The sequence below is a fragment of the Gavialis gangeticus genome, unplaced genomic scaffold, assembly GCF_001723915.1.
Source record: "Gavialis gangeticus isolate Ggan-Ray unplaced genomic scaffold, GavGan_comp1, whole genome shotgun sequence".
NCBI lineage: Eukaryota > Metazoa > Chordata > Crocodylia > Gavialidae > Gavialis > Gavialis gangeticus.
In genome coordinates this window covers 149,224,370-149,236,076 of record NW_017729032.1, presented here as the reverse complement: position 1 = coordinate 149,236,076, position 11,707 = coordinate 149,224,370, and the positions used below count along the sequence as shown (strand labels likewise).

General features: G+C 38.4%; 1 protein-coding gene across 3 annotated transcripts in view; it reads right to left on the bottom strand.

Moving 5' to 3' along the window:
• Window positions 1-1,592: 1,592 nt before the first annotated feature.
• The window catches only part of MFSD9 (major facilitator superfamily domain containing 9), a 12,509-nt gene continuing 2,394 nt past the window's right edge, over window positions 1,593-11,707 (bottom strand). Inside the window, exons 1-6 of one of the 3 annotated variants that reach the window (XM_019525027.1) lie at window positions 10,863-11,665; window positions 10,056-10,143; window positions 8,548-8,591; window positions 6,542-6,671; window positions 5,086-5,295; window positions 1,593-4,587 (exon numbers count right to left, since the gene is read on the bottom strand). In XM_019525027.1, the coding sequence (XP_019380572.1) occupies window positions 3,788-4,587; window positions 5,086-5,295; window positions 6,542-6,671; window positions 8,548-8,591; window positions 10,056-10,143; window positions 10,863-10,865 (1,275 nt within the window). In that variant the 5' untranslated portion in view covers window positions 10,866-11,665 and the 3' untranslated portion in view covers window positions 1,593-3,787. Of the gene's footprint in view, window positions 4,588-5,085; window positions 5,296-6,541; window positions 6,672-8,547; window positions 8,592-10,055; window positions 10,144-10,862; window positions 11,666-11,707 lie in introns of those variants that run through there. The other 2 variants (XM_019525028.1, XM_019525026.1) reach the window with 2 other exon arrangements.

The window sequence follows — 11,707 nt, the reverse complement described above, 5'->3', positions numbered from 1 at the left end:
TGAAAGTATAAGCCTGCTTTCAACAAGCAGGAATTTTTCATGATTTCTGGTTTCATGTATAGGATTGTGTAGCTTGAAGTGACAATAATACTGTTTTCCGCAGAAGTTTTGCTTCAGTCAGATGGCAATTTTTGTCATGCTCCATGCATTTGACGGAGGGTGGGGGGGGTAAAGGATTCCATTTTGGTGCTTCATTAACACTTTGTTATATATCTATATCTACCACTTGGGGCCAACCACATCATCCTTTGCTTAAGGAAGAGCTGAAGACCCAAATACTGTGCATGCCATGACTAAAGTACCATGCATATTGTTGCCAATTCATTCATTAGGCCTGAAGAGTAAACATAATTATACATTTATTTTTTGGTTTTCCCTCTTCTGGGCTGTTTGAGGTCATGTATGCTTCCAAGTTTTTCCTCCACAACTCTGAAAGCTAGAAGCTTTGGAATGAAAGCTGAAATTCTTGGCTTCAGAAGCTCAGACTAAGGTGAACACCAATTACCAAAGACTGGATTTTACTGGATGATGAAAATGCATTATGTACTCATTGTTACAATCAATCCTGCCATTTAGACCCTGAAACATAAGGATTTAAGAAGTGCCACTCATTGGAACCAACTGCACGAAAACCATATAGAGAAATGCAGTTAGTGGACATGGTCAGGGAATCCAATCCAGAGGCAGTTGATGTCTGAGTATTTGTAAGGCTGTGTAATAGGGCATATTGCAGAGGTCAGAGGTTAGACACCTACACCAAAGGGCTTGAGCTTGTTAGTTTTAATGAAGTCATGTTTGTTTCAGTCTGTTTTAGTATCATCAATCAATCTGGCAAGGTACTTGCTAGAAACCTGAATGTTACAAATTTTATAAGATGATGAAGTAGGACGTAAATTCATACCTAAAAAAAATCATATCCTAAAAATATAATCTTATAAGACTGCAAGTTTACACTAAGAATATCCTTTCAAATATATGCAATTTTCAGTTGCATACAGCTATATTAGCTTGACACTTCTTAGGCCAATCATTTTAAAGTCAACTTTAAAATATGCTTAAGTCAATTTATTTAGACTCTTTCAGTGAATGCATCTGCAGACTATGAAACCAGCACTGTGTTCTCTCACATTCTGAAGATCTCAACAATGGTAAAGGCTAGAAATGTAATGATCATTTAATAAAAAGAAGAGGAAAAAAGGAAAACAAAGAAGAGGGCTTCAATAAAGGATAATAGAACCTCTCCCCCCCACCCCAATCCTGCAAACTAATGGCAGGGGGAAAGCAATCCAAATGCAACTCATGACTTTTGGAGATGGTTAATATGGCAAAATGCCAACCGTATTTTCTTTGGCAATAAGAATGATAATATGGACTGATACATCAGTGTACCTCTAATGCCATGCTGAATTGGACTTTCTTGAAAAGAAAGAAAGGGGTAGCCTGGACCTAAGAAGCCAAGAAACAAGAGAAAAATGAAGGAACTGGGTAAAGGCAGTCAAGTACAGTGCATTCCAATTCAATCTTATTGAGTTGATGATCTATATTTTGTGACAAGGTCTTAACAGGAACATGACAATTACTGAAACAACAAGCATGGAACATCTTTTAATTTTATTACTGTTTTTAATAACAATTTTAGTATCATTCTTTTGCAACTGTGAAGAAAGAAATCCTTTAAAAAAAATCCTTCAGAAATCATTTGATTATCAACTCCAAACACTTCTTTGTCTAGAAGTATCAGCATCCCTGAGACCACCTTCCAGTCCACGTATTAGTCTTCTGTGCACATTTAGACAAGAAAACTGCAATATATCTTCCAAAACAAAATAGTTATGCAAAAGTATCTGCTGGTTGTAAAGAGTACAACACACTTCCACTTTTGTACACATAAAAGTATTTACACTTTCAGTTCTGTTACCCATAAAAGTGGTATTTGCACACTTACCCAGATTAATGCAAGACAATCTTCATGGTTTCTTTGGTCTTTAACGCCTTGGGTTATTATTCTTATTGGAACTTAAAAAAGAAAGTCTTTGTCTATTTATTGGTTATCAGATCACAAGGCAACATTTTTATCAAAGGTTTTTAAGTTTCAAGAGATAGCAGCAAAAATCTATTTCACAGTATAGAAATGCAGTATAAAAATGGATAGGGTGACAGAATATTTTGAGGTGCTTGGTAAAGTGGTAGCTACAGGTTAGTGACTTTAGGCTACTTAAAGTAAGTTAACTTAGGAGCCCTTTTACTTTTGAGGTTGGAACTTGGGCACATCTGAAAATTTTACCTAGGTAACAATTCTTCCAATCCATAAAGGAAGGAGCAAAAGTGAGAATGTATTAAAATATAAGCAACTCTATTTTCTATATGAAATTGAACTCTTAGACAGAATCAAGGTTACCTCCTGCAAACATAGAAGACACCAGCCCCATATGTTTGCTAAACTCAAAAGCACTTAAAATAATTATAAGATTATAATTTGTTGCAGGTGTTTCCATGGTGCTCCTACTGAAATCAGTGGGATTTTACCACTGACTTCAAATGGGAGTACACATTCTGGAAGAGAAGACACATTACTGAGGGGAAAAAAGATGATTAAAAAACCCTACAAAACACCATATGTGAGTTACAAAGTGATGCTTTGTTTATACTTTTTGAAAATGCATATTCACACAACGTTTTAATATAAAATTCACACAGCTGGTTTTGTATGATATACCAAATAACTACACAGAAAGTGCATGAGACTTTCAGGTAAAAGACATTAAAAGTGCAAGGTATTTTATTTAAAATGTGGAACAATTTTAAAGCTCACGAAAACAAATGACTACTAGTGATTACTGGCTTGAACCAGGTACAACACAGAGCAGTACTCTGAATTCTGTCCCCAACTCTCTCGATGCATCTTTGCTTGCAAGAATCTCTGTTAGCTTTGGCTTGCTAAACCAGTGCAGACAAATGAAGACTAGACCAGGACCAACTACCTATACTTTCCCTTGTTAGCTAAAATGGCATTTGTACCTGTTTTGGTAGAGGTAAAAGACAATGAATTAATTCAACATCAAACAGTTAAACATATTTCTCCAGAACATCTTAAACAGCCAAATGAAGAATTGAGAAGGATAAGTTACACTTAGAGCAGAGAGGGAAGGAAAATGCACTGGAAATTTTGGGGAAATTTGAAAACATTTATGGCAGAAGGTAAGCAAATGGAGGTGGTAATTAGTGCAAAAACCACTAGTGCAAGTTTCAAGATCGTTTATATTGAACTGAATCACGTCTGCTCCGGATGGTGACATCTTCTCTTAAAATACATGCTTCTTTTAGGCCTGCTAATACATAAAAGTGCCAGAACATACATGGTTCTATTACCCAGAAACACTGGGGCAAGAAGAAACAAGTATGGGATGTCAAGAAAGTTCAGGGTGGGTACCTTTCTAGGCGAAGTACTGATGAAAGTATTGATTTGTCAACATGCCACTGACACTTGAGAACTCTTATTTTTTTAAATTTTCTGTTCCATTCCTGCGCCTGTTGTTGGTGTCTCTAAATTACACCTATGAGCATTTGTCTTGACTCGTGATACTCCATTAGTAGAGTCCATGTGAATCTGAAGGCCGCATCAGGCCTCACTCCCCTTGAAGTTGTTGTTTCTTCTTATAACATCCTGTAAACTTACTGTGCTTACAATAAGCTTCTTTTGTGCTTATTGTTCTTTCCCACAAGTTATCCCCAATTCTTTGAATTGCTCTGCTTCATTTAAGATAATAACCCTGTCCAAAATAAGATGTTACTCACTGTTAAGTTTAATGTTTCTAGCACTACTGTATTGTGATTTGTTCATTACCATGATTAGAACAGCCATCAGTCCCAGCCCCACACCAACAGTTGGAGGGCCACAGGGACTGAACTCCTGTGCAATTCCTGAGAGAAGAGGAACAATTATACGCCCCACAGATGTCACAGACTGACCAATTCCTATGAGTGTACCACTGGCATGATTTCCACCCAGGGTCAGTTCAAGGTCAGTGATACAAGTGCGTCCTACAGTGGTTGAAAAGGCTAAAAAAGTAGAAGACAAAATCACTGTCCATATACTGAGTGCTGAAGAATACAGCAGTATCAATGTGCAGGTGAGAACGCTGGAATGTAATAAAATTGTGTAAGTGTTATGCTGATATAGTCTCGTTATTGTTCCAACTAGGAAGCCAGCAAGTGCTCCAAGGGTGCTGCCATAACTTATTAGGTACCCAGTCAGCTTAGGTTTCACTCCAAATCTCTCTTCAATTGCCAAAACAAAATTGCTGTAATACAGCATTACGGCAACAGACATTAGTAGCCGTACTAAAAATATATCCCACATATCAGAACATGCGATGCTTTTAATCCTTTTCAGCACTGACACAACTTGAATCCAGGGAGACCAGAGAGGAACATCACATCTCTTTGTTCCATTAGCTACTGCTTTAATCTGTGAGTCCTGGTTCACCTTTCCCAAGATATTCTCAGTCATCCTTCTGTTGCAGGTGGTTTGCTCAGGTTTGCTGCTCACTGTGTTTTCTTCATCCCATGGTAACATCCAGACAAGACCTATACAGATAATGCCGTTAATAATCAATTAAGCATCCCTAGTTATATTTTTTATGTTCACAAATGTTTTAATAGTTTATTTAAATATAAAATGAAAATAAATTAAAAATAGCCTTTTCAAATTAAATAGCATCTTTTTTAAAGAACAGGACAAAACATTTTACAAAAACTAAGCAAAACAGCATAACCCAGGAGGTCTTTAATACCTCATTTTAAATATGGGAAAACCAACCAATTTGCTTGACTAAAATATGCCCAGTAGATCTGAGAAATAAACCTAAGATTTTCAAGCTCAAAATCAGTACTCCATTGTTTGTATGTGTCTGGAAAAATGTTGTTAAAAGAGAAGAGGTATGTTGAGCTTTACAAGTTCACATGCAAAAGGCTGTTTAAATATACAGACTGGATGGAGATTACCGTTCTTGTTAAAAGTATCATGACTACACAAAGAAACAGACAAAGCCTCAAGTGCAAAGTACTGGGCCAAGTACAACTTACCAGCATTCAGAATGAAGATGGAAGAGCAGATGAAGGATGTCAGGTAGAAGCCACCCTCTCGCTCTGTAAGGTAGCCACCAATCACAGGACCCAGAATGAAGCCAACACTGGAGGCTGCATTGAAATGCCCTATAATCAGTGGGCGCTCTCTCTCAGACACCAAGTCAGAAAGAAGAGCTTTAGAAATGGAGAGTGTGTGTTTGAAAATACCTGCGAGGCAACATAAAAAAAAAAAAAATGATACTCAGTCAGGCCACCTGTATCATTGTCATGTAGTCTGTAATGCCCTATATAATATTTTGAATTACTGTTTGAAAATTCCAGGAATGACAAAACATCCCCTGCCAGCACTAAAGCAGTTGTGTCAGACCTGGCCTTATGATACATTAGATATCAGCAGTTCTCATGGCATTTTCAGCAGCTATAATATACGCAGCACGTTCAACAGGGACCAAAACAGCTAAGCTAAAGTAAGATGGAAGCAACAGTTGTGAAAAGATCTCCATACAAATGAGACAACTGCTCCTGTGGTCACTGGTGGAGGAAGAACACCACAGCTTCTTACAGAAACACCAAGAACTATTATGGGAGTTGACAATCAAGGGGCTATAATACACCACACACATAGCAGGTGGTGGAGAGGGCATGAAGAATAAGAGAATTTTAAGCATATTCCAAAAATACCATACGTGCACTCAGTGAAATCTCCTGCCCTTTCCTTGTAACAGAAAAACACTAGATCATATCAGACAGCCCCTATGGGAGCATCACAAAAATCTTTCTAGAAGTAGGAGACATAAGCCAATCAATCAAAATAAATAAATAAATAAATAGCCTCAAAAAGCCCCTGAAACAAAGAAATGTTCTTTGGGACAAGGCAAATATTTAAAATGCTACACCCTTCAGAATTTTCTAACATAGATGGTAAGGCAAATGTAGCACTAGTGTCACAGACGTATGTTTATACACCACATATGAATTTCCACTGACGTAGCAAGTCATTTTTTCAGTTGACAGTTTATTTGGAAATATGTTTTCCGCATGATAAAAAAAATGCACGTTATTTCATGCTGTGTTGCAGAAATAGACCAAGCTTTTCAGAAGAGACTAGTCATTCTGGTTCCCCAAAACAAGAAACCTTAAAACGGTCTCTTTTCAGCCAGACCTTAGCAGGAACTCTTACAATTCAGGTACCCCTAAAAAGAATGTCAGGAATCATCTATTTCTAGGTGCACTGTTTCTTAACTTCTGGTAACGAGATCATGACAAAGTTCAAAAGGAGCAACTTGAATTTGAGTTTCCATGGGCTTCTTCTAATAACAATTGATAGAACTGTTCAAAGCTGTTCAAACTATCCTGCTTGTACCTATAGTCAAATGCCACAAACTCCTCCAGCAATAATTCTCTAGTTTAAGTTAAAATAGATAAAAGCCTAAGTACCAATACATTTACTCACCTACAGGAACTCTAGCAATAGCAAATAAAAACACATTAGTGGACATGCCCAGCAGCAAATAACCCAGTGCACTGAAGAGAATGCAGGCAAGCAGGGACTGTTTTCTTCCTACAACATCACTCCAACAGCCCTAGACAAGACAAGAAATGAATGTTTGGAACAACAGTTATCTACTTGGGAGTGAACAATTTGCATATTTGATTTAAATATATTACTTCTCTTTTGAGAAGAAGAGCCACCAGTGAAAGTGTTCTTATACAGATTATGTATCTGTTTTGTGAACAGTAAGCAACCTTATAGTCAGAAGCTGGATACAATGGACAGAATTAAACTCTGAAGTGCCTCCTTAGGCCTTGCCGAAATTGTACTTGGTGACATAAGAAAGCACAGCTTTAATTTAATTTCTTGTCTTAAGACATTTGAATTTTAATTTGTCCCCATTGCTGGGGACAAATACAGCAAATTATTACTGACCATTTCTAATGAAAATGCATCACACCACCACTGACCACTTTGATTTGTGATAGCCATCTACATGAGACGCTTTACTGCACAGTAGACTAATCTACTGCACAGTAAAGTGTCCCCATCTACATGTGCATGGCATTTACTATGCAGTAAATCAGGACCCCTCCTAATGTGCACGGGGCCAGGAGACAGCTGCTGCTGCAGCCAGCAGAGCTCTCCTGGCCCAGTGCACATTGGACACACAGCTGTCAGCTTCCCTGCCCAGCAGGGGGTCTTACCAGGAGCTGCCTCATAAGTAGACTACAGGCAAGCCTCACGTAGTGCTCCTAATTGGTGCTGGAAAAGCCGAGCGCTAAGTGGAACCCATTTCCCCATAGGATTTAATGTAAATAAAGATAGTTGATTCTGCATACATATTGGGACCAGCCCTTATAACCCCTGCCTGGCGCTCCCCCTGGCTGCTGCAGAGGGGTAGAGCAGGGCAGGACCAGCCCTGTACCAGGCTGCTCCCATTGGGAATAGATTTACTCTTCACAGGCTGCACATGTAGATGTATTCCTGGGGAAGGCTTACTGTGCAGTATTTCACTGCACAGTAAGCCTATATTACATTAATAGTATGTGCAGACATGCCTGTATGTACTAGATGCTTGCCAAACACTAAGAGTAGACAGTGTCAGTTCGAAAGTCCCACAATCTAATGGCATACCAATAAGAAGAAATGTGGAAAGGAAAAACAAGTCATTTATAGACAGCATGATTTACTATACGTAAATATAGTAACTATGTGTGTCAGAAAAGAAGTTTTATGAGGGATATAAATGAGAATATGCTAGGGGTCTTACAGGCGAGTTCAGGGAAACTAACAAGCATAGGGGAAAGGCAACTGTATGCCAAACAGGTGGATGAGGCTAGGAGTATTTCTGACTAAAATGTCTAGGTTTAAGCACCTGAAAGATACAGTATGTATTCATGAACTATGGCCTCGGGGTTGGGTCCTTCCACATAGTTATCTTGGCATTGCAGGGGGAAAAAATGTAACCCAACAGGAAAAAAAAGAGAAAATTGAGATAAATTGTATGAATTAAGTCCATATGGGAAATTACAGGAGACTGCCTATTAACCAGGGAAAGGAAAATCCAGATAATAAGATTTTTTTGGTCCATGAGACTATGTGCAAGAAACAGGTTACTGTGTTGAGGAACACAGCTTTAATAGTAGCATTGTTACAGAGAACTTTGAACGACTGACAAAGGTACATTTGACTGATTCTAAATCTAGGCAGGGCTTTGCTTTTCAGCTAAAAATCCCACCTTGTGTATTGGTAACCTGAAGAATTTGATTATACCCTATGATTGAGCCAAAAAGTTCTACACAATGTAAAGAACAGTTGTTTCTCCAATCTCAAAAGGCTTGTATGAATCCTATCAAACATATATTTTCACATTCCCCCAAAACACTATTATCAATGCTATCAATTTTTCCACCAGATATAAAGAAACATCAATATATTTTTGAGATCAAATATTACAAACTTACCACAAATGTGCTGGAAACAAGCTGCAGGAAACCATAAAGAGATCCTAAAATACAAACATTGGGGGAAAAAAATACCACTGTGAGAATTAAGTGAGAATAGACTTGTAAAACTCATTTAAAAGAGATTCTTCAGCATGGCTTTAGTTAATGGAGAAAGCTGAGAAAAATGTTATGAATCCTTTGTTGAAAGAATGGGTAGAAGCTGAGAAGCAAGTAAGACAGAAAGTCTAGCACAGACTGGCAACCACCATTTCACTGCTTAAAGATACTAAGAGAAAGAGGAACAACTGTGTACCAAATTTTCAACACCACTCAACCCAGAGGTGTTGCCTTGCTATGCGAAATATATGAAATTGTTATTGATTTTGGCAAATCCACTCACTTTGGCACAAGCAGGAGGGAATTTTCATTCCTAGGAGAAGCCACTCCAATTGGCACCAAGACTATAAAGACATTATTGGCAGACCATTATGCTGTAGAAGAAAACACAACTTCTACTTTTTTCTAAAGTCATGAATCTAGTAGCACTTGGCAGCAACAGCAGAAAGCAACATGGACACAGCAGCACAGTATTTGCCAGGCTTTTTCACTGATTAAAGGACACTCAGTTCCTGAGAACTCTAAATAGTCAAATCAAACTAGAGTGGAGAGGTGGTAACTTATTTTCCACTAGAAGTATTATATAAACATTCACCTCAACCATACTTAAGACAGAACTTTCATTAACTCCAGAAGGAGCTAAATTCCACCCAAAATGAACAGACAAGATATTAAAAACCACAATTATAAAGATGATATATTTTTATCATTATTACTCTTTCTAAACTTTAAAGTAAGCCCTTAACTGTGAGTTAAAAGCTTAGCATATGAAATTTACTTACATAGTAGATTTTGCAAATAATTAATCAAGGAACGTAAAGATTTTGTAACGGAAACTGATGAAATATAAGTTACCAAATTGGGAGAGAAATGTATTACAAAAGGTGACCAGTCCTTAGCAGAAATTTCTCTTGAAGCTTGGCCTTGTTTTTCTACTATATAGCTCAGGGAGTACTTGGGAGGGCCCTAGGGGGTACACATGGGTGGGGACAGAGCGCTGTCATCCACCAGCCTGCGCCTCCACCTCCCAGAAGCAGGGCCGTGGGGGTGGGGGGTAAAGGGCAGCGGTGATTCTCTGCGGGCTGTGCAGGTGCCACCTGGCCAGCCGGACACGGGACAGGTGGGGGTGATGTGGAGGGGAAGCTTGTATGAGGTGGCCGCCATTGCTTCCCACCACCCCGTGATGTCACTACTTCATGTCTGGCCATGTGCCACCCCCACCCCCACTCTGCATCCGGCCACCGGGGATACATTTACTAAAAAAGGTTGAAACCCCCCCGATATAGCTAATTCAAGTGTTAGGACTATTAAGATATGCTACACATCTGACTTGTTGGGAGTTATTGCTAATACTCTTTTTACTTGACTTTATTCTTAATCTACTATATAAGCATGCATTCTGTACTCACCTATTATGCCAGCAATAGTTGGACTTGCCCCTAAAGACTTAATATGAAGGCTTAATAAAGGAACAACCATGCTCACGCCAAACAAGTCCTGAAAGTATAGGCAAAATGGATTTTCAATGGCAGACCACATGTACAAAGAGGCTGAAAACCTATAGAGCATTCTGTATTTTAAAAAGGCACTGTCCTGTTAATTCAATAACAACCCAAAAGGGAGCACAGGAAGGGGACAGACAAGTTTTGTACTGTATTGTACAAACTGTACGATTGGTCTCTTAGGTTAAAACAAACGGCAAAACTAGAAAATAAAAGCTAATTATTTCATTCGGCATTAGGAAGATATTCTAAAAACATGGAAAAATCATGGCTATGCTAATTCCGAACATTTAAAGCAATACTTAAGGTTTACTACATTTTTAAAAGTACAAACTTATTTTATGAAAAATAAGTCTAATTCTGCAGCAAAAGTAGTCTATTATGACACATTACTAAGAAAAACAATTTACTTAAATGAAAAGTTAGGAATATGAAGATAAAGTATTATGTTAATTTTAAGTGCTTTTAAAGCACTGCTTATCAATTAAAAAGGGCCTTACAAGTACAAAAATATAGACGTATCAGTTCTTTCCTTTATCCAGACCTCAGAAATAATTCAAGAAAAAGGTTAAAAAAAATACAGGCATAGTAAAGCATAATGCAAATGCTGATTTCCTCAACAGTGTAAGAAAAAGGCAAGAGGGCTTCCTACTACTAACTGTGTAAGGATCTCCTGGCCAGTGCTTTCAGCTTTTTATCTTTTGTTAGGCTTACCATATTGACCTGCTAATTCTTTAACTGTACAATGCTGCTAGCATGCCACTTCTATATCAGAGTGGAAACTGTACTGAAGGGGGCTATTGAAGCAGTACCACCTTTTATCAGAGACTACTACAGTTGGACTAGACTGGCAGTTGCTAATAGTCTGCCCAAAGCCAGAATCTGTCGGACATCACACAAGCAATGAGCCAAATGCTTCCAACACCTTATCATGCACTTGTGAGAGCTGATACTGCAATATATATAGGTAAAATATTACTAGCAGAAATCTAGTACTACCCATAACTTATACAGTATGTTATGTATTCCTTAAATAACTAATTCTTTGCATCCAGTAATTACTGCTGCCAGCATTTGCATATTGCTGCAGAACAGTGATTTCTTGAGATGTATGCTAGTTTAAAATATCTACTTGGTTACAGAAAGTTTATGTAACAGCCAACAACTCTACATCTTCCAGCTGCTATATACAGTGGTGATAAGTATCTGCCAGCTCTGCCTTGGAACTGTGTACCTTTACCCCAGCATTTAATTCATTCTAATTATTACTTACAGCAAGTAGAAGGGAGCATATGAAATGTTGCAAACACAAAGGCAATCATATCTACTGAAGGCAATACAATCAAACTCAATGGAGCACAAATGCCTGCTGCTTTTTTGGACTCATAAGGAAAAGGTAACGCTAAAGAGGAAGTGCAAGCAAAGTAGTAAAGGAGAGACTTGTATCAAGGTGAGAAGTGTATCAAGGGGAAGCTGGCAGCTGCTGCAGCTGCAGGGCACAGCGCATGTGCACAGTGAGCCGGGCTGGCTTCAGAGGAGGCGTTGGGGGGGGGGGGGGG